This window comes from Aspergillus multicolor, assembly GCF_047715735.1.
Source record: "Aspergillus multicolor strain CBS 133.54 unplaced genomic scaffold BDW74scaffold_1, whole genome shotgun sequence".
NCBI lineage: Eukaryota > Fungi > Ascomycota > Eurotiomycetes > Eurotiales > Aspergillaceae > Aspergillus > Aspergillus multicolor.
In genome coordinates this window covers 567,739-588,945 of record NW_027395952.1, presented here as the reverse complement: position 1 = coordinate 588,945, position 21,207 = coordinate 567,739, and the positions used below count along the sequence as shown (strand labels likewise).

At 52.0% G+C, this 21,207-nt stretch overlaps 10 protein-coding genes across 10 annotated transcripts; 6 read left to right on the top strand and 4 right to left on the bottom strand.

Moving 5' to 3' along the window:
- The first annotated feature begins 90 nt into the window (after window positions 1–90).
- BDW74DRAFT_1689 (Tim22-complex subunit TIM54) lies at window positions 91–1,799 on the top strand. The gene is made up of 2 exons (XM_073726913.1): window positions 91–287; window positions 358–1,799. The coding sequence occupies exons 1-2, from the start codon at window positions 191–193 to the stop codon at window positions 1,713–1,715; spliced, it is 1,455 nt and encodes a 484-aa protein (XP_073589425.1). The 5' UTR covers window positions 91–190; the 3' UTR covers window positions 1,716–1,799.
- Window positions 1,800–2,120: 321 nt separating this feature from the next.
- Window positions 2,121–4,363, bottom strand: BDW74DRAFT_1684 (uncharacterized protein). The gene is made up of 3 exons (XM_073726824.1): window positions 3,792–4,363; window positions 3,138–3,740; window positions 2,121–3,083 (listed from the first exon to the last, which is right to left on the bottom strand). Exons 1-3 carry the CDS (start codon window positions 4,181–4,183, stop codon window positions 2,192–2,194), a joined length of 1,887 nt encoding a protein of 628 aa, XP_073589424.1. The 5' UTR covers window positions 4,184–4,363; the 3' UTR covers window positions 2,121–2,191.
- A 1,325-nt stretch (window positions 4,364–5,688) lies between these two features.
- On the top strand, window positions 5,689–8,805 carry BDW74DRAFT_1670 (putative C6 transcription factor). Its single transcript, XM_073726631.1, has 4 exons — window positions 5,689–6,165; window positions 6,237–6,735; window positions 6,789–7,551; window positions 7,610–8,805. The coding sequence occupies exons 1-4, from the start codon at window positions 6,019–6,021 to the stop codon at window positions 8,691–8,693; spliced, it is 2,493 nt and encodes an 830-aa protein (XP_073589423.1). The 5' UTR covers window positions 5,689–6,018; the 3' UTR covers window positions 8,694–8,805.
- Window positions 8,806–8,993: 188 nt separating this feature from the next.
- On the top strand, window positions 8,994–11,388 carry BDW74DRAFT_141678 (uncharacterized protein). The gene is made up of 3 exons (XM_073722590.1): window positions 8,994–9,961; window positions 10,072–10,706; window positions 10,760–11,388. The coding sequence occupies exons 1-3, from the start codon at window positions 9,322–9,324 to the stop codon at window positions 10,838–10,840; spliced, it is 1,356 nt and encodes a 451-aa protein (XP_073589422.1). The 5' UTR covers window positions 8,994–9,321; the 3' UTR covers window positions 10,841–11,388.
- BDW74DRAFT_1660 (uncharacterized protein) lies at window positions 10,842–11,388 on the top strand. Its single transcript, XM_073726487.1, has one exon. The coding sequence runs from the start codon at window positions 10,970–10,972 to the stop codon at window positions 11,285–11,287; it is 318 nt and encodes a 105-aa protein (XP_073589421.1). The 5' UTR covers window positions 10,842–10,969; the 3' UTR covers window positions 11,288–11,388.
- An 86-nt stretch (window positions 11,389–11,474) lies between these two features.
- On the top strand, window positions 11,475–12,314 carry BDW74DRAFT_1620 (DUF4202 domain-containing protein). The gene has a single exon (XM_073725873.1). The coding sequence runs from the start codon at window positions 11,565–11,567 to the stop codon at window positions 12,180–12,182; it is 618 nt and encodes a 205-aa protein (XP_073589420.1). The 5' UTR covers window positions 11,475–11,564; the 3' UTR covers window positions 12,183–12,314.
- BDW74DRAFT_1619 (VIT1/CCC1 transporter family protein) lies at window positions 12,315–13,810 on the bottom strand. Its single transcript, XM_073725855.1, has 3 exons — window positions 13,448–13,810; window positions 13,008–13,386; window positions 12,315–12,952 (listed from the first exon to the last, which is right to left on the bottom strand). Exons 1-3 carry the CDS (start codon window positions 13,512–13,514, stop codon window positions 12,448–12,450), a joined length of 951 nt encoding a protein of 316 aa, XP_073589419.1. The 5' UTR covers window positions 13,515–13,810; the 3' UTR covers window positions 12,315–12,447.
- A 1,278-nt stretch (window positions 13,811–15,088) lies between these two features.
- Window positions 15,089–16,154, top strand: BDW74DRAFT_1638 (uncharacterized protein). Its single transcript, XM_073726153.1, has one exon. The coding sequence runs from the start codon at window positions 15,372–15,374 to the stop codon at window positions 15,933–15,935; it is 564 nt and encodes a 187-aa protein (XP_073589418.1). The 5' UTR covers window positions 15,089–15,371; the 3' UTR covers window positions 15,936–16,154.
- Window position 16,155: 1 nt separating this feature from the next.
- On the bottom strand, window positions 16,156–17,602 carry BDW74DRAFT_1623 (oxidoreductase, short-chain dehydrogenase/reductase family). The gene is made up of 3 exons (XM_073725928.1): window positions 17,238–17,602; window positions 16,739–17,177; window positions 16,156–16,682 (listed from the first exon to the last, which is right to left on the bottom strand). Exons 1-3 carry the CDS (start codon window positions 17,290–17,292, stop codon window positions 16,250–16,252), a joined length of 927 nt encoding a protein of 308 aa, XP_073589417.1. The 5' UTR covers window positions 17,293–17,602; the 3' UTR covers window positions 16,156–16,249.
- Window positions 17,603–18,675: 1,073 nt separating this feature from the next.
- BDW74DRAFT_164541 (guanine nucleotide exchange factor VPS9) lies at window positions 18,676–21,062 on the bottom strand (the record flags this gene model as incomplete). Its single annotated transcript, XM_073726276.1, has 4 exons — window positions 18,676–19,308; window positions 19,367–19,542; window positions 19,596–19,673; window positions 19,721–21,062. 4 exons carry the CDS (start codon window positions 21,060–21,062, stop codon window positions 18,676–18,678), a joined length of 2,229 nt encoding a protein of 742 aa, XP_073589416.1.
- Between the last annotated feature and the right edge of the window lie 145 nt (window positions 21,063–21,207).

Here is a 21,207-nt window from a genome sequence, read left to right as displayed (position 1 = left end):
TGCCTCATAAATCGGGCATTCAAGACGGAAAAACCGGGCCCGGATAGCTCTGCGGATCCCCCGACTTTTTCGAAAGCAACAATACTCAATGCCGACAATCAGCAACGGAGGTGGTGATACAATACGCTCATACTAGGTTACATACTCCCATATATTCTTCAATTGCCTCCGTCTCCATACTTCGTCCATCATGGCGGACCCCTCCACCACCGCCCCATCCACCAACGATGCCTCAAAGACCGCAAAGCCAGCGCCGAAACCGCAGAACCCAGCCCTGAAAATGATGGGTATGCCCTCCCTTCTCATCCCATCCCCAACCTTTCCAACAGAGCATAGTAACAAAGATATAACAAACAGGCCTCCCAAACATCCGCCTCAAACTCCCCTCCCGCAACTGGCTCATCTTCCTCACAATCACCGGCTCCTTCACCGGCGCGCTCCTCTACGACCGGCGCGAGAAGCGCCGCGCACAGCAAAAATGGTGCGAGCTCGTCGCGCACATCGCGAAAGAGCCGCTTCCCGTCGAAGAATCCCGGCGTAAACTCACTGTTTTCCTCGCCGCGCCGCCGGGCGATGGACTCCGCTCTGCCCGCGAGCACTTTAAGGAATATGTCAAGCCGATTCTTGTTGCCGCCGCACTGGATTATGATGTTGTTGAGGGGAGAAGAGAGGGGGATGTCAGGGCCAAGTTTGCGGAGGTTATTCGGAGGGAGAGGAGGGAGGGGGGAGAGTTGAGTGTGGCGCCGTTGACAGGGGGTGAGGGTGCGGAGGGTGGCAAGTCCAAGGAGGAGGTTATTGCTGAGGCGCGAAAGGCGATTGGGGTGAGGGATGAGCCGGGGCCCCGCGGGGATCTGGTTATCGGACGGCATACGTGGAAGGAGTATGTACGGGGTTTGCATGAGGGGTGGCTTGGGCCCATTGATTCGCCGCCCGAGCCGGAGAGTATGACGGCGCTCGAGGAGCCGCTGGTCCCTGCTGTACCTGCTGTACCTGCCGTTGAGACGCCCGAGCAAGCTGAAACACCGACAGAGACACCAGCGGAGGAAAAGAAAGAGACGGAGGAGAAGAAAGAAAACAAGAAGCCCGCCGGCCCAACACCCGCCTACATCTCGACCGCCGACTACGCAAGCCAATCCCTCTCACCCTCCCTCCCAGCCACCCTCGAAGGCTCCGCGCCAATCCCCTTCCCGCACCTCCTCGGCTTCCTCAACACCCCCATCCGCATCTACCGCTTCCTGAACCGCCGACACGTCGCCGACTCCGTTGGTCGGGACGTTGCGGCACTTGTCCTTGCCTCGCAGGCGAGACCGTACACCGAGGGACCTGTCTCGGACAACTCAGACTCAGATAGTCCTGTCGATGGATCCAACACAACTGCCTACGAGCAGCAGACGCAACTCGCGCACGAGGAGCAGGACTGGCATAAGTCCGTGCACAAGAAGGATGAGACCAATCCGGATAAGGAGCGCGAGTGGTTGGATGATGTTGTCTTGGACCCCCGCATTGCAGGACGGATGCAGCGGTATGTCCTTTCTGAGGAAGAGGAGGCTCGGGCGCAGCGAATCGCAGAGGGCGTCGAGTATATCCGCGGCGAGGAGAGGCCGCCTCATGTCCCCTTCTGGCAGCAGGTGTGGATTAAGTACGGTTATGGAGAAGACCCGGAAGTCGCCAAGAGGAAGCCCATTTACGGGAACATCGAGAATGAGACTGAGTAAGGTCGTTCGGGGTGTTTTGATACGGAACGAGGTTTAATATAGACGGTTGGGACTTAAGGTATGAGTTCAAGTTCACATCTACATAGACATTTGGCTGGATCCACGGGAAAAAAGGAAAAGAAAGAATGTACTACTACCACCAACTCCTATACATTGTACAATAATTCATGCATATTGTGTTTCAAGAAATCTTACACTCGAACCAACCTCGTGCCTATAGGTTCTGGGAGTCTAAATATTGTTCGGATAGCTGGAACATCAGTAGATACTCGTTCATATGCTCCGGAGAGAACGCTTCTGCCCTAGGCAACCCGTATGATGATTGTTCGCTTTGATTTCGGTCAGGCTACACATGTTGACTGCCTTAAGGCCGCATCTTTCTGGGGTTGCAAAGTGAGAGTCCGAAGCGTTTCACGAGAAGCGCAAACAGGCCGGGTCAGAAAGAAATGCCACTCAATCCTTCTGGCCCATCCGATTCAGCCATGATTAATATTGTAATTATAGTTATCGGGACTTGGATGCTCGAGATTAAAGCCAGCATACTGAAACCCCGTCGGCGGGAAGATCGTAGGCTCCTCAGGCATATAAGTTGCAAGAGATGGAGCGTAGGTGACAGCCGGTGGCAACAGTTTCCTGCGCACAGGCGCCGACATTGTCTGAAACTCCTGCGCCAAACTATGGTGGTTCCACCGTCGAGCCCCGTACTGGAGAAGATTGCCCACTTGATTTAGACATTCAATGGCACGCTCATGGCATTGCAGGCAGTCCTCTAGCTCCAAAGGCGGCGGCTTGGGGAAATCGTCAGGAACCTGGGGTGCAGGTGGGACTAGGCTCACAAGAAGATCCGGGCCCTGATTGATAATGTTGATTAAACGCCGACTAATTTGGTAGACGCGTTGAATCTCGAGAGAAACCATCACGTGTAGCCGGATTTGACTCTCCAGTATCTGGTGAAGGTGTTGAACGTACTCTAGGCAGCGATTGAAAAGAAGTAATTTGGTATAGTCGCAGTGTGGTAGATAGCGGGTCGACGGTGATAGAATGATGATAGTCGTGTAGAGGAATTCCAAATTGTACTTAATGGCAAGGACCTGCGATGCATCCTTTGGTGCATTATCGAACCATTCAGTTGCCTGCGAGTAAAGCTTCCAGGTAGACGGCAAGGTTAGAGAGGAAGATTCGATAGGGGCAAAGTATTTTTGTTGATAAGCCGCTGACAGTATTTGTCTAATTTTGACCATGTTCCAGGCCGGCTCCGAACTTCGAGAAAAGATATAGCTCTGGTCCATCCTGGAGTGAGACGGGAAGGCAACACTGACAGAGTCGTCGGAGAACGAAAGAGTTCGATCCAGAGACGTGCTCGTAGCCCTATAGAACGTTTAGTAAACGCTCCGCCATCAAAAGGAGCAAGAGATCAAATACCTATCCAGAGAGTACACGCAATGGAAAACGCGACGCCGAAGATCCTGCTGTTCTGGAGGTACAGCTTCTGCATGATGGTCCTGGTGGAGCCCCAAATCAACAAGTACCCTGGCTGCCATGCCTACGAGATACCAGGTCCGAAAATGAACCGGGTCGACGAGGGAATACTGTGCTAGAAAGAGGATTCCCTGAATTCCAACCAAGGCTCCAGGGCGAAGGACATCCTCGGCATACTGGAGTGCTTCTTGGATCAGAGAAAGAGCTTTGCGGTGGTGCAAGTCCATTTGAGAATTTGACTTGGAACCGTACGCAATGGCCAGCACCATCCGCACGGTCCAGTTGTCGAACGGCTTCGCAAAGTGAGCGCCATTCTGGTATATACTATCAACTGAGGCCCAGAAGCTTGTTTCGTGGAAAAAGGGCAGCAGCACGAAGAAAGTATCGAAATAGTCTTGTATAAGCGAAGTGATCTCGGATCGAGACGGTAGCGGCTGGGGAGACGATCTTGGAATCTGCTCGCCTAGTGAAACTGACAGCAGCAGATTGGCAAAGGAGGTGTTGGATGTAATTCCTTGGAAATCTCGCGAGGTTGCACTGACAGATCTAGACGGATGTCAGTAAAGTAGTGTCAGCGTCCGAGAGGAAACCACCGACAGATAACCGAAATCGCCAACAAGATCATCTATGTTTGACACCTCCTGGCGATGTGCGTGAGTTGCAGGAGCTGATGAAGCTGATGTTATCGAGCTTTCATGGACGACACCCCCTTCATCACCGCTCAGCATCCGTTTCCGCAGGCGAAGCTCTCTGGCCTTTTTCTCGAGCCTTTCGCAGTAGGCCTCCAGAGAGCCGACATAGCTTCGTTCTTTGCCTCGCGGGAATTCATCGCTGCTTGAGCAGGTATCTGCTCTCCCTGCTCTCTCACATGCCGAACAAGCGGGAAGCTTTCCGTCGCATCTGATCTTGGCGGTTCGACATCTTGAGCATGCGGCGACTGGCCGACTGACTTTGAGCAGTGGTCTGTCCAGGAACAAGGAATCGGACATTCTAACTGCACATATTCCCTACATAGATACCATGATCAGTGAGAGACCCTCAAGGTGATCCGACAATGCTCCACAAAGGTGGATTTTGCGATGTTCGAGGCGCAGGAGAGATGTGACGGCACCCGGACTGATGAAGAAAAGAGACTATCTCCCTCGACAAACAATTTTCGGATCGAGGAAAGAGAATAACTTCGTGGTTGTCAAGACCGAGAAGCCACTCACCACTTGTTGCTCCACTGCGAGTGGTTCAAAAAGCTGGGTAGGTTTGAAAGGCAGGACGGGGTATGGATAATTTTCGGAGGCTAAAGGAACCAGAACAGAGCCGCTATCAGGACGGAAAGGACTCAGAACCCATTGCAGATCACAGGGTTAACGGCCGGGTTCGAGCGGTATAAGCTAGTCCTGACAGCCAAGGCACGAATGAGTTCCAATCCCAGCGCGTCAACGGCTCAACGCCTCACATAAGGCGCACACCTACGGAAGTAGACTCGTGTTCCCGAGCAGCAGTGTATCCAGGTACAGCCAAGCCTCGAAGTGGCAAAACAGGCAGGAATGAGTAGAAAATAGACGAGATGGAGCAGTACTTGTAAATGGTTTGCGCCTGGATCGGAGTCCGGAGCATGTATCAGATTCAGGACTAAAGAGAGCGGAAGCTGCCCCGCGGATACCTCCACGCTAATTTTCACCGGGCACGTCACGAGCGCTGGCCTCTCCATTTGCCCATCACGTGCAAGGATGGGTGACTGAAGATCACCCCAGCCAAACAAAGAGACTCTGCCCACCTTTAAATTGCTACTATAGACGGCACCCCTTGGCCGACTCACCGAGAGGACGAAGTATAATGGGCCCTGTTATCGAGACCCAGAACAAAGGGCACGCCATCTGGACTCGACTGATACGCGTAGATTCCACGGTTGCTACCCTTTCACCCCACCACCCCCGCTCAGCCTAGATCATGCTCTGGCTGTGCGTATCCGAGCCCTTCACACCAAGTCACCAACAGGTCCCTGCTGAGGCTAACGCAACTTGTTGTTGGGCCATGTTCGGCGTATTTGAGGACAGCGAGGGCAAAGAAAGCCTTGGGCCAGGGGCTGTAGGCATAAAGCAGAATAATCTGCACTGTGCTGACTACATCTGCTCTGTGAGGCTCATTGGTCCGCGGATTTGGGTTTAAGACGGAACCGTTTCCCTCCCATGAATGATTCAGGGAAGCCTGGCCTGCCTTAGTTAGCTCGTCCTTTCTCTCGGCTTCATCGGCCAGAATTGTCCGGCTCTTCACCTTCACTCTTATCCGTGTTTCCAGATTGTTGTCTCACTATTTGAAGTTTCCCAGGACGCCTCCTTATTTCTGTTACCCATTCTCGACGCTCCCGCGGCTCTAGCTTCTGTCTTGACGTCTCATCGACTGAAGCGGCGACCAAGTGGGCCCAGGTCAGAGCTTAAGGCCGACAACCTCGTCCGTCCCCTCTTACTCTTCGCGAACCGCAACAACAATCCGTCATTTGGAGGCGCCCGACCGAAGCTGACATCGCAGGAATCAGAAGAACAGATGCCTTGAGATTAACCGTGAGTGGCGATCGCACTGCTCGTCGTACGACCTCGTCCTGTCCCTCAACCACGCCGCGCATTCAAGCCTCGCTGAAACGACATGAATATTATGTCGAAATCGCGATTACACTTGATAACCCATTTTTTCACGATAGTCGCATGTGCTTGATGGCCTTTTAAACTGTTCTTCTTGGTCATACCGATACGGAACCACTGCCATTAGCCCAGACTGCGTGGAATACTGGATACTTCCACTGCCTCGGTCGATTGTAGTCTGATAAACCACCATGGCGTCACAGCTGGACCTAGCCACTACACAACCACAATTCACAAATCCATGGGAGACATCTCCGTCAAAAGCATCGGACGAATCTAGCCCTAGCTTTGATGGTCGGATTGCGCACACATTGGCAGCTTGTACGAGATGCAGACAGGTACGCCATTCAGATGCGCCATTCTTCGATATCCTATTTATGGACAAGCCATGTACTAACTCTCGACGTAGCGCAAAACCAAATGCGATCCCGGAATCCCAAAATGCGGCCCTTGCGACCGCACCAATGCCCAATGCGTATATTACGATTCTGCTCGGAGGCGCACAATACCCAGGACGTACATTGTTCAGTTGCGCGAAACGGCGCGCAGGCTGGAAAAAGAGCTGGAGGAGGAGGAAAAGGACGTCCAACAGGCCGCAGATGCGGAATTGATTATTCGTGGGGCTGGCCGCATTCGATTCAGAGAACACGATGAAGCCAGGTTTCTAGGGTCGTCGAGTGGTATTGCGATTACCCGCTTGGTTATGGAGCTGGCAAAGCAAAACACGCAGTCAAAAAGCATCAAAGACGTCGTTCCTGAGTCTATCGCGCAAAGGATCAAGGATGTGTTCAAGGATGAGAGCGGGAAGCCTACTTCCAAGGTCAAACCCATGATCAGCTTGATAGCTCAACCAAATCTGCCGATGAAACACTTGACGTACCGACTCATCGATGTCTTTACTGTCAAAGGTATGTCGAGAGTCCCTTCCTGTGAATGCTTGGTTGGCTGACCGGCTACCCAGCGCAAGCAATGCTTCCAACGTTGCATATTCCCACTTTCTACCAGGAGGTTGAGGAAGTGTTCAACGGCTCCAATGATCCTTGCGAAAACTTCCAATTACGCATGGTAATTGCCATCAGTATGCAAAAAATGAGCACTGAATATGCAGGCCTGGCGGACAGCTACTACCTCGCCGCGTTACCGTTTCTCGAAGCCTCTTTGCGAAGAATGGACCTCAAGTCATTGCAATGTCTGGTTTTGATAGCCCAGTACTCTCTGCTGACGCCCACGCGGACAGCCGCGTACTGGGTTGTTGGTATGGCTATCAAGCTGTGCCAGGATCTCGGGCTCACGGAAGAAGCGACAATAACGCAGTCACGCACTGGGAAACAGCTAGATCCACTAGAAGTTGACATGCGAAGGAGACTGTTTTGGATCGTGACTTCCATGGAGTTCGGTCTCTCACACAGTCTTGGCCGGCCAAGCTGTTACTCTGTCAGCCATGACCATATCCACGTCAAGTTTTTTGAACAAGTGGATGACAAGTACATTACCCGCGAGGGTATACATCCGGATGCCAAGCCAATTTTGCCCAAGTGTATTGCAATACACTTTTTCAAGATGCGGCTTTTGCAGCTTGAAATTCGGCGAGCCCTTTACCTGAATAAACGGGAAACTCCTCGCGACGACCATGATCCGTGGTTTACGCAGATGCTTAGCAAGATTAATCAATGGGTGGAATCGTGCCCTACTCATGACGGTGGTAGTGGCTTAAGCGGAAAATGGTACAGTCATGTTCTCCCTGTGTTACGCCAGATGAGACTACTTACGCAAGTCATGCAGGTTCAACGGCCGGCTGCATACCATGATTATTTTCATGTACCGACCATCGCCACAGATACCTGAACCATCTGTTTATGCAGCACAGCGATGTTACGAATCAGCAGTCTCCAACATCTTCATGCACTTGGATCAAATCAACACCGGGTCGGTTGATCTCACTTGGATATTCACTCAATCGCTGTTTATGGCATTGAACACTCTTCTTTGGACACTTTCATATCCTGAGATTAGGCGAGAACATCCGTTGAAAGAGGTTGAGCAAAACCTTGCAGTTGCATTGGAGGGCATCTTGAAGGCTTCAGACAGATGGCCCGGGGTAAGATCTGCCGGGATGCTTTATGAGACATTGATCGAAGCTTGCCTTCGGGCATACAATACCGAAGAGTCATTTGTCGTCCATTCACCTTCAAATCCATCTAACCATACGACACCGGCGTCCTCTCAAGATGTGCAAACTCCGCCATCTATGGCAAGCCCTGCCAGCACCGCAGCCTCAATTCATTCACATAATCTCCTAGCTGGCGGTTCTTCAGTGGCAGATACGACATCGGCTGGCACTTTCTCGAGGGGCCCGTCGGCTGACCCTTCCTTCCCCTTCCCGCAAATGAACAATTCGGTGTCTCTCCCTGCCGACTCCCTAAAGGCCGTACAGCTTCCTCCTTGGGACCCTACTATCCCACCAGAAGCTACAACCGAGGCGCAGACCTCTCTGGGCTACGATACGCCCGATAATTCGCTACTACCCAGCTCCGAACTAAGCTTCGATTCAACCACGCCTTTCAATTCATTCCCGTCCGTTGTCCCCGGTCTACCGGGCTGGGACCCCAATTTCTCTTTATCTGCTATAACTACAGCTGATCCGATGCCGTTTTCGAGCGCAACGACTGACCCGATGAACTGGGCCGATGCTTTCGGTGATCAATACTCTCACTATTTCAATGGCGACTATCCAACAAATTCATGGAGAGGAAGAACTTTAAGTCAACAAGAACAACTGGAATTGATGGATTCGCTGGCAGACCACATTCCAGATGTTACTACTCAGCTGGCGATGCAAACAGCGACAGCGCATTATCAGTCCTAAACAATTCCCGTTTGGGATTTTGATATCAGATGGTTGATCTGAAATACACATGTAGTGTACGAAATTCTTTAGATTGCAGCGTAGAAATCTAAGGCTTAATTTGTCAACCTTTAGTGTTCTACAAGTCTCGTATAATAGCTGCATTTCCCACTGCGGGCCCGATGCCTCCCGCGATCCCGCCTCATAATAATTGCGAAGGCTGAAAAGGCGGCAAACACTAGATCACGTGCCCTCCGTCACCCAAGTCCATCTCTTTGAAGTCCTGATTTCACCTCATGCTGTGCAGATCAAAGGGTCATCGATCTTTCCACCACAACCAACCCGCTGACTCTCAAATCTCCGCTCATTCGCTCTACATCACTTCATACTCACTTTACCGACAACTCTGCTGGTTTTCAGGGCGGTCTCATTGGCATGTGCGACTTCTAGAACGCTCGTCCCCATCGTCGCTTGAGCGAACCTCGTCCGGCCGTCCCTCCGCCTCCCCCCGTCTCTCATTGTCTGAGTGCCGCAATCCGTCCTGGTGTTGGAAGTACTTCGATTGAGGTCTTCTCTTAGGGCTATAGGATAGGGCTGCTCAGACTTCCGCCGCCGCCACTCCATCCCCTCGTCCCGCTCCAGACTTCCCATGTCCGATCGCACCTCCTCGGCACCATTCCGGACAGGACCCCCTTCGCCATCACCGTCATCTCCCGCGCCGTTCAACTCTTTCAAGGATAGCACAAATTTGACTATTCCTCCCGAGCAGATTCCACAGACGCCGACATCGCCTCCGTTGATGTCGGTAAGCGCTCCGAACGATGCCTCCAATCTCGCAAACGTGCAAGCATCTAGCCAGGCTCCGTCGCAACCTGCCAGCCTCTCTACTTCACCTTCCTCAGTACCCATGACTACCCAGAGCTCTCAGCAGCCGACATCAAGCGTAACGAACTCATTTCCCACCCCGGCCAGCAGCGTCGACCCCGATCACATGGACAAGTTGTTTGGCGCAGGATTTTCAGAGGCAGGAGTGCCTAATACAAACAGCGCAAGTGCCGCGCCTGCTCAGCAATCCGAACACAGATGCACGGATCATAATCGAGATTTCGCGTCCGCTCAAGGAGGAACAGGAGTGCGCGATTTTGCCCAAATGAGCGGCTCTACGCAACCTCCGCAGGGCGATGCTATGGATGTTGATACGGAAACACCAGCGCAGACTAACTCCAATTGGCCCAGCTTAGGGTCTTTGCAGAAAGACTTCTCGTCAGCTTTCCATCTTTGCAAAAGCTGTAAGAACTCCCTAATCCGTGCTATGGCTGTTGCCCCTTGTGCATCCCACAATGCTCTCCCATACTTGTTTGGACCTAAACTCTGTTAACACAACTTGTAAATTCTACAGCCCATATCGCGACTGAACCAGACCCATCAGTCGATCTCATCTCGCTGTACGGTTTAGGACCTGTTGCAAAGTCGGTTGTAAGGAATGACCCCGTTACGGGTGCGAAGATCAATCGGCTTCGAAAGTCATACGAGGGCAAATTAAAAGGATTAGGGCTCGCTGGAAGGAACAAACCGGTCAAACATGATCCTTCAATGCCTGGCGGGCTCAGGCAGATGACGATGTGGCCGGAAGAAGAGTGGCAAAACCAGAAAGTCTTCGGCAAGGAGATCAAAGTGGCTGATATGGACTCGGCGCTTTACAACATGCAATTGAAGGCTATGCAGATGGAACCGGGGACAGTGCCGAACAACGACTACTGGGAGGACGTGCTAGGTCATGACAAGCCCGCGAAGAGTAGCGCGGGCGACGGCCCCAAAAAGACCCCTACTTCCGCGACCGCTCCTCGAGCTATTGGTCAACCTAACGGGGCATCTATACCAGCCGACTCAGAACGAGGTCGCCCGAGCCGAGGCCGCAAGAGGCATTATGATGACAATAGCTTTGTGGGATATGGTGAGGGCTATGCGGATGACGATGACGATAGTGCGTTCTACTCAAATGGGGAAGGGGGAGGAAAGAAAAAGCGAAAGAAGGTATGATTCTGGTGCCTGTCTCTTGAAGATATCAGTGTACTGATGTCTACAAGGATCACGTCCCAAGGATCTCTGCTCCTCCCGACAGAGGGGGCAGCTATGGGGTTGGTATGTTTGGGATTGGTGCGAGGTGACGGACCTCAAGACTTGTGCGCAAAAGCAGACTTGCATCTATTTGTGTTACCTTTTACTATGCACGGTGCATAGCTACGTTACAGACCCACTGCAGAGGCTCAAACTACTTCTGAGCCCAGTGGAAGGACATGATCTTCAGCTCGACGACACCATTGATAGTCGGCACATTCTCAGTACATTTTTTTGCATCACGGTGCTGGATATACCCGGCTTACTTGATCGGACGGCGTTTGGGTGTTATTTCATATGGGAAGGTTTCTTTTGGCTCTTTGCCTCTTCGAACGGCGGAAACATCAAATGCTGTAATGCTTGTTTTTTCATCTTGTGTTAATGGTCGAATCCCTTGGTCGGATTCCACATGTTTTTCAATTGTCTCGACGCATTACGATAGCGAGAGACGTCCTCAGAGCTGCTTGAGCAGCAACCAGTGCAGAGTCAGTAGATAGAATCAAAGATCTATGACAATTGTTCACCTTCTCGTAGCTTTGTACCATATACTTCGCAGCAGTGTCATATCCTGCTTCCAGATCCCGAGACAGGCAAAGCGGGCCTTCTGCGGGATCCCACCGAGCCATAAAATCCATATCGATTACACACCTACCCCTCATCGCTATTTATATCCTACAGCTCACCATAATCCCACGCATATTGTATATTACTACCTACAACATTCCTTCCACCCCAATCATCGCAAACCCGACAACAACAACAACAACCCTCAAAATGACAATCCCCTTCACCAAAACCCTCTCCCTAATCGACGCCGCCCACGCCCTAGACCCCAAAACCATCACCCCGCGCAATGCCCCTTCCTGCTCCTCAGACACAATCCCCTACGAACTGCACTACGCCAACAAAATGACAAAATACCTCGCCCTGCGCTCCCCAACGGCCTCGGAACCCCTCCGCCTCGCCGTCCGCGCCCAGCACCTCCGCCGCTGGGAGATCCCGCGCACAGACTTCCCCGCCACGAAACTGGGATACCATAGTTGGCGGACGCATCTCGCGAAACGGCAGGCGGAGATTGCGCGGGGTTTGTGTCTTGAGGGCGGGTATGATGAAGGTGTTGCGGAGCGGGTTGGCGCGCTCGTCCGCAAGGAGGGGTTGAAATCTGGAGAGGATGAGGAGGTGCAGGTTCTTGAAGATGTCGCTTGTCTTGTGTTCTTGGAGGATCAGCTCGAGGAGTTTCAGGGGGGGTATGAGGAGGAGAAGGTCATTGGGATTCTGCAGCGAACTTGGGCGAAGATGAGTGAGAAAGGACGGGAGTTGGCGTTGGAGATGGAGCTTGAGGGGAGGAGTAGGGAGTTGATTGCGAAGGCTCTTGGGGGTGGGGATGCTTGAGTTGGGGTTGAGGTTGGGTTGGATTTGCGCATCATATTTGAGGTGGTCAGCTGGATTACATATATTGATTGGGTGTTAGGGCTGGATGCGCTGTCTTGAACTTGCAAAGAGGGTATATTGTTACATTTTGGTTTCGTGACTATAGTACAAAGCGTGGTGGACTGTTCATAAAGTCCACCGGGTATCGATATGAGAAGTGAAGCCTTGAGAATTGCGCCGGTCGATGATGATGCAGAAGGAAAAGGAAGGGCACGGGGTGAGCAGATCATGGCTCGGCCCCAATCACCCTCACCAACCCGATCGCTGCGCCCGCTGCAACGCCCCCAACAACGACCATCTGGATTCCGCCCTTGATGCCAGCAATGACATTCTCTCGTCCACTCCACCCGCGCACAACCGCAGTCTTGATGTATCCGAAGACAAGTAAAGTCACGGCCATGACCGCGACACTGCAATACAGCGCAACAAGTACCTGGTTGACGAAGAAGTATGGGACGAGGGGAATGAAACCGCCAATGAAGTATCCCAGGGCGAGTGTGGTTGCGCTTGTCCATGCTTGGTTGCAGTCCGGCTCGGACTCCTTGTGGTGGAAGGTGATGAGGAACTCGCGGAGGCGGTCGCGCGATGCGTGCAGGGAGGCATTGATGAGTGCGATGGCGTCGTCAGGGACACCGTGCGAGGCGAAGATGTCCCAGACAATGGCTTCTGTTTCAGAGGGCGATGAGTCGATGAGTTCGGTTGTCTCACGGACGGTGGTCTGGTATGATTCTCTGCTAGGTGTTAGCACCAATCCAATTGGAGACAATGCAAAAAGGGTAGGCATACGCTTCACTCTTCGCGCCAACGTATCCTCCCAGTCCCATGGAAATCGCGCCCGCAGCAAGCTCCGCCAATCCACCGAGCACGACGACCTTTGTGTTTCCCAGCGCTGAGAGACCGGCGCTCAGTGCGAAGGGGACTGTGAGACCATCCGACAGACCGAGGATAGCATCTGAGACGATCCGGGGGTCAATGCGAGACCGTGTGCTGGTGCTACTGCTCCCTGTGCTTTCGACGTCGTAGGTGGATGATGACGGCGACGAGTCGCGGAATGTGCGGTATGCTCTGGGGCGTTGGCTTTCAACGTCGCGGTCCATGCTGCCGTTGCTGTTGATGATGGTCTCGGAGTCGTCGTCGTCTTCGTCTGAGCCAAGTAGTGGTTTTCCTATGCGATTGTTAGCCTTTGTTTTGTTCCTGGTGTTGCGCTGCGGGTAGGGCTGACGAACTATAACTTGGTTGTGACTTGGACCGTCGCTCAGGGAAGAGCTTCTGCTTGATGAAAAGGAAGGCCATGTTATATTGTTTTCTGGACCAAACACTCCTCTCTTTGTCTTGAAATATAAATTGACGCCGCCCAGAGTTTTGCTCGCAGTCGCAGCGGACGATGTGCTCAGCGTCCGAAATAGGAAAAAAGCTAATAAGTTCCAGACCCTGACGTCAGCGGGCACTAAAGTCGATCGGAAATGATTTGAAGTTCTTCGCAACGAAGCTCGGGAGAAGGCACGTAGAAGGTTGGAAATAGATTGAGCAGCAATAATGGCAGCAGCGCAACCAGGATATTTATCTTCTAGGCCTTTCCTAGCTCCGAGCTATGGACGTGCACGTCTGATGTTGCCAATTTTTTTCTCCTCTGCTTCACGCCGCGTATAATGCCCCGCTCGGCCAATGACAGTGAAGGCAAAGGTCAGCGCGCAGCAAGCGGCCTCAAAAACTATGCAGAAAAAGACAAGGGAGCATTCCACAGTGAGAGCGGTGGGAGCACAAAGGCAAATCAGAGGCCAGGTGATTACTTTCGTGTCTGCACCATTACTTTGAGCGTGCTGTTAGTGGTCGACTTTATAGTTCTGGACTTCTGGTCTTCTCGGGATTATCGCCTCGTCCCCGAGCTAGTTTCCGCGAACTCGGTGATAATAGTTCAGCCATGCATGGTGATGTCTTAGGACTCGGGGCCGGGGTCGGAGATGGCAAAAGTTGTCGGCGGAGATGTGAGACTGACTCGAACAACGACAAAATGGAGCTTTAATTTCGACGGTGTTGATCGAACCCCAAAATGTCTCTCGACGACGAAGCATCCAATGTAGCCACGGAGCACAAAGGCGCAGCCGAGCAGTCGTACGTACTCTATGGAGTACGAGTAACCCGTTGTACGAGTTGGGATACCCACCCGCGGCAAACAAGGCTTCAAGGCTCATGCTCACCAGGGTCCAGCGGCGTATTATTGTTTCAAGAGCCGTGTCCGAAATCCGCGGACGAGAGGATCTCACTCAAAGCCTCAAAGTAAACTCATTGCCTCAACTTGCTCCGCCGTTTCAAGGGGAGAGTTCACTAGCATCGTCAGTCTGGTCTAGACTGTCCGCAAGAGACCCATTTCTGCTGCAGGCTCGCGGTTTCTTCTTCAACCTACTCTCGTCGTTAGCAAACTGTTTCTGAAGCGTTCTTCCGTATTCCAAGGTAGGATGTCCGTCTTACTACTTTTGTCAAGCTATCAGACGGGATAGTTCCCGTTTCCCACTGAGGAGCAAGAGATGCCATGGCACGAAGCTGCCCTTTGGGCCCTCGTAATCCGTTGATCAGCGGATAGTGTGGATGCTAAACCGTTCAGGTAAATGACCGTTTCGAACTCAACGAACGGCCGCGACTCATGCATCGTGGCCTAAAGCAGACAAGTTTCATCCTGCAGTCGAGACTCTCCGCAAAATTAGCGATTTCATGCGACATGCAAGCCTCACAGCTAAGGCAGCAGATACAGCCGCCAAGCCGAACTTCTGATGTTCCTTCAGCGCACGGGCCACATCCGCACTAACCAATCAGAAGCGTTTATTCCAACAAAAGTTGCTATATAGGCCAAAATTAGGTAAAACCTCCTGCCTTCGGGCATTTGGTCAATTTGAAACGATACAGAGAAGATTAGCATGGCCCCTGCACTAAGGATGACACGCTCAATCAAAGAGAAGCTACCAGTTTTTTTTTTGGAATTTCCCGGCCTCATTTGAGCTTTATTTCCCCTTTGGGTATAGCGTGGCTGCTTCGAGGACGTTTTATGAAGACAACTGGGCGCGGTTTCGAATCTGGGCGTGGCCGTAATTTCTTCTTTTTTCTTTTTTGTCTACTTGACTTTGCTACGCATTGGACGTGGTCAGATTCGGCGGAATGCATTTTAAAAAAGTCGTGATTCTAATTCATATTCACATATACATAATACATAGGGGTGAGCGCAAGTATCAAACCTATTTACAGCCAAGTAAACCCCCTCAACCCTTCCTCGTGCATACTTTCCTGAGTCCTAGCCATCGGGCCTCCCATCCTCGAAATCAAGATCAATCTTCAGGAAACTTAGGCACCCCCCTCCCTCTTCGCATACTCCTCCTCCATGCGCTCCTCATAAAGCCGGTCCGCCTCCTCCTTACTCAACCGCTGGCCCTGCGAGCCCGTCGCAGAGGGGAAGCTGCTGCCCGCAAAGCTGGTGGTCGTTGCGTGGCTGGTGTTGCCGCTGCTGCTGGAGGTTGTGCCGGGGGCGCCGGCTTGCTGGGAGAACTGCGTGGTGTTTGGGTTCACTTTGCCCTGCAGCTGGTTGGTGGTTTGTTCTGTGAAGAGGGGGACGGGCATTTTTGTTGTTTGTTGGTTTTTGTTGGAGGTTTGAAGATTTGCTTTAGTTTGATGTATTCGGGTATTTTGAGTGTAGAGTATTGTGGATGTGTAATCAGAGTATGTTGATGATAGTATGCAGCAAAAGTGGCTGAGATCGAAGTAGATATAGCGGAGGTTTACGTCACAGAGCACGGAGATAGAGGCGTTAAACGTCAGGTCAGGTGATCTGCCCGGTATTTGGACGGTGGCGACGTCTACAATTTAAGCAATGTACGCCGTATACCGGATACTGGATGGAGTTCAATACGCATATTGAAGGCAAAAGCTTAGGCTACACCTTTGGAAACAGGTACCAATGACTCACGTTGAAATCCGTAGTATCATTGCCACATTACGCCACAGCATCAAGCTGTCCCTTGCTACCTAAACAAAATTACTATCTAACCATTGAGGACAACGCCTCCGTTGGGGTGCAAGCTCTGTCCGGAGATGTAGCTGCTGTCCTGACTGGCGAGGAAGACAAAGCAGGTTGCGATTTCACTGGGCTGGCCTGTACGACCCATCGGCACGCCACTGAATTGCTCGATAGCCTCGGTGGTCATAGTTGCTGGGATTAAGGGAGTCCAGACCGGTCCGGGACACACGGCGTTCACGCGAATACCCTTGCTGCATTGCTGGTTCGACAGGCCTCGGGTGAATGCAACAATGGCACCCTTGGTCGCCGTGTAGTCGAGGAGATCGGGTCGGCCGATGTAGGGGTTGACAGAGGCGCAGTTGATTATGGAAGAACCGGACTTCAGGTGCGGCATAGCATATTTGGAAAGGTAGAAGACGGGGTGGATGTTTGTGTCGAATGTGCTTTCCCATTGAGACCTGGAGAGACATCGTTAGCAAACAGTCTCGTTTCCCTTAGGGCAGGATGCACTCACTCGTCCAGGTCGCTGATGTCAGGAAGCATCGTCTGCGTTCCGGCGTTGTTGACCAGAATATCGATGCCTCCGAGCTTCTCCAACGCCGTCTCGATGACCTTCTTACAGTTCTCCTTCTTGCGCAGGTCCGTGGCGAGAAGATAGCACTTCTGTCCGGCTTCCTCAACCCGTCGCTTCGTCTCCTGCGCATCCTCCTCTTCCTCTGGTAGGTAAACAATCAAGCTCGAGGCACCTTCCATGGCATAGAGAATGGCGACTGCGCGACCGATGCCAGAGTCACCACCGGTAATGATGGCTTTCTTTCCTGTTAACTTGCCAGCGGCCTTGTACGTCTGGTATCCCTGGTCTTCGGATGGAATCTTCGTTGAGGTAGGCTGAGGCTTTTCCATCTGGGACTGGAGACCAGGCTTCTTCTGATGCTGGACAGGAACCTCATGGCCTAATTAGATGGTAACACGTCAGCCATGTCTCAAAAGGCCATGTCCTTGTCGAGGCTCACCGGACTGGAATTGGCTCTGAGGTCCGCGGGACTCTCTCTGTGTTTCAGGCTCCATGTTGACAGTTGATTGATAATTCAGTACCACAGAATAGCTGGTTTTGGATACAGTGGGTGTAGTAGTAGTGCAACTCGTAGTTCAGGGAAGATAATCAGGAGATCATCGCTGTCGAGGTAGTTATACTGCAGCGAAAGTGTCTGGGCGTCAGTATGACGTCTGATAAGAGCCCTGAGGAACGCAACACTCGCTCATGAAGTCAGAGCTCCAGGCCATGCCGGCCGGTTTTCATGTCCTCTTGGCGCTGTTGGAGCCATCGAGAACGGTGTTCAGAACAGGAAGCAGGGTTCTATCCAGCTTGTGGTCTCAGTGGTGTGGATGGTGGTGATAAACAATGACGCGATAAGCCGATTTCACCCCAAGGATTGGAGAAAATATAAAATTTCTCAGGGAATCAGAGGTCCCCCTGATAATTCAATAAATACAAGAGAAATCCAATTGTTTCAAAAATGTCATTGTAAGCAGGTCAGGTTTTGTTCAGAACGAAGCGGCGGTTATGCTGGTTCAAGGGTCCGTAACACAGCGGCTTCGATAACAGTCGACGATCACAACACCACGGTTACCAGCAGCTTTCGACGTCTACAGAAATCGTATGTTGTTAAGCACATTACCACGGACAATTAAGAACAGATTTGGCACACAATAACGTATGTTGATTCAGTACTACCAAAGTTTTTTACGCAAGACCGAAACCTCTTCTCCACCCTCGAGCCACTGGCCCAAGACCTGATGAAAAGGAGTCTCTCGAAGAGAGGAAAGTGCCAAAGAATACGCCTGTCAATGACCCGAAAGCCGTTGAACAGACCGTTCCGCCGCGCTGTGCAATGCAGGGACCAATCTGTGGTGGACCGCCTTCTTGATCGCAGCCACCCAAACAAGGTAAGTATGAAGAAGAAAAGAAAAAAGGGCTAAAGGATGTCGGGAGAAGCTCGAATTTATAGCTTCGCGAGAGAGAGACAATGGCGCTAGTGATTAGCGAGGATTATTTAGCGCTAAAACTTCACGTGATCATCGCTCTGCTTTGTGTATAGAGTGTGCTGGCCGATCTCATAGGTACCTCGACGAGGATGATCTAGGTGGTGTTATCGATGTTGAACTACAAGATGCTGCCTAGTGATAGTTGTTCGGGGCAGTCATTATGTGTGGATGGATCCGATGAGATTGGTAAATTTCCGTTTGCTACCAGAGTCTACTACTACTACGGCTGATTCTATACGCCCAGTCCAGGATTGAAAGAGAGCCAGTAACTGGTTTCAGATTATAGTATAGATTGCTGGTTATCTATGAACTAACCCCCGCTTAAAGCAAGACACGCATCTACTGCCAATCCGACCCTGTTTGAAATCAGTTAGCCGAATTCACCCAACGATACTACAGAACGACTTACCTGCCCTCCTTCATCTTGACCACATCATCGATCACATCGCGATCAAGGTTGGGAAACATATTCGCGAGGGTCTCGACTACGTTGTTGTGCTCGGCGCGCTGAATTCGTCGGGCCTGCGCGTCTTCAGCGCTGGCCTGCCGGGCAGCCGCATCTTGCGCATCGATCCTTCGCGAAGGTGAAGGCTGTGCTGTACGAGGCCTAGATCTTTCGCTTGATCGCCGGGCCTCTTCACCACTAGCACGAGGTGGTTGGTATACGTTAGGTGTTAACCGCCGTGAGATTTCAGGACGAGGTGTCGCGTCTTGCGGGGATTCTGTTTCGTCTGAGAACATCCTCCCTATGGTAGATAATGGCTTTTGGATCGTCCGCAACAATCCCGCTACTGGTGCATTATCTTCTTCTCTCGGTTGTGACTGGTCTCTTCGACCGGGATTGTGGCGCGGTACATCGGCAGACTTGCGCGATAGCCCGGGTGCGCTCTCCATTGACGTCCTTGGATCCGATGCTTCGGATGCACGATGCTGCTCAGCGATAGCTGAGACAGCAGCTTCAACGTTTTTCTCGAATTCTTCGTCACTGACAGTCAAGCTGGTTCGGTCTAGTGTTTCGATAAATTGGATGGCTCCCGACTGAGATAGGGTTTAGTCAAATTGCGTAGACAATCGAGGTGCTTGTAGGTGTACTTACCAAAGAGGATAGGTAGTAGCCGGCTTCTCCACCAAGTTTTTCCTGGTTGCGAAACCGAAGAATATATTGTATGTTGGACACCAGGTGCTCGGGGTTGGCCTGGAGTACGACATATATCAAAAGTGGTATAAACGAATCTGCCGAGGTATCGGATTTCTTTGCATTTCGCAATAGACCTTGAAGGATCTCAGCCATGCAATCTCGCCATCTTCAGGGAAGCACAACTTACCAAATATGACCTTACAGCAGTTGAGAATGCAGATGACCTTGTCGCGAGGCGCCCGGTAGCCGTTGATTTTCAGCAGTTCTGCAGCTTGTTAAAAAGACGCCAGGGTATTTGTAAAACGAACTCACCCTGCTGAGCAAGACTTAGGAATCGGCGGCCCGAAGAGCTCACTGGTGCAATATCAAGGTGCTCTTCCTTCACCCAGCTGTAGATCCGCATCTTTTGCGCTAAGACCTCGTCCCGCTCAACATCCTCCTGGTGTTGGCCCTTCCTCCAAGGTCCATGCAACCTCTCCATCTCACGCCGCTTGCTTCTGCTCGCGCTCCGCGGAATCGACGGGGGACTTGGTATCGTTGGTGAAAAGGTCTGGGAGTAGAGTCTGTTCATCACGAGCTTCTCCATGCCTTCCTTGGCGTTGTCGAATTCGCTGTCGGACACGTCTCGCCATACTTCGCAAGCTGCCATCTTATTCGTTATGAAAGCTAAAAAGTCGCTAATGATCTTGACTTGCTCGTGGACCATCCATTGTCGTTTCCCAAATTCGTGGAGAAAAGATCGTAGGAATTTAGCGACGGGGTCCGCGGTGCGATGCCGTAGCTGTTCGAGAAAGCGATGGAAATCAAATGGCTGGTCGGGCTCCGGTTCAGGAGGTGGAGGAATTGTTGATGTCGAGGAACGCCGGGTCAATGTAAATTCCTCCGCAGCGGAGCTTCTATGGATGTTATTGGCGATCGTTCCGGGCTGCTTTTCGAGAGTAGACGAGGAGGCAGACCCAGCCTTGGGGGTTTGCTGATTGCTACCGGTGACCATTCCATGATCCAAGCTTGATTTCCTCGGTGGGAAATGGCTTTGGGCCCCAAGAAACTGCTCAGCCAATTCCATCCGAGGGGACAGAACCTGCTCCTGAGTCCCGTCCTGGATAGATTCCGCAAACTGGCCCATGATGCTCTGGATTTCCGACTGGGAATCATCATCCTTCGCACGCCCTTTGCCGTTATCCGCCTTCTTCTCATCGCCGCTCGGGACATCTGGTAGCTCTTTTTCCGTCCACTCGGTAGTACCGGCACGGTTGGTGTAAGGCTCGTCCTTCTCCGGAGGAGGGGGTGGGGTAACACTCATGTCGGATATGGATTTCTGCTCCGTTTTGCCGTTTGCTATTGAGAGTGCGCCCATCCGCTCTGATGGTGCAGCATCTTTCTCAGATGCAATGCCTGGAGTATCCATCGCCGGGGGTATGTTCGTTAACTTTGCGCCAGCTTCTAATCCGTTCGGGTTTCCTTCTTTCGAGTCTTTCGACGGAGCGCTTTCTAGACTATCCACGGATGAAATCGCATGCTGTGTTTGCGCTGTTGATTTGAGGGCAGCCGACGTCACTTGCCGCTCAGCCTCGTCCCCCTCATTGGGTGTCTCTGATTGAGCTTGCCCGGGTGTAACGGGGATCGGGGCGTCTGGGGCGTCTGGGGCGGACATAAGATATTCGCATATAATGGGAAGCGGGGAGAGAGAGGCGAGTTTGTCGAGTCGCTTTTGATAGTTCAAGCAGTGTTATGGATCATGTTGCGGGGGAGCTGTTCGGAGGAAGCTCGCCGGTTTGAGCGAGCTGTCGCGGTACGGA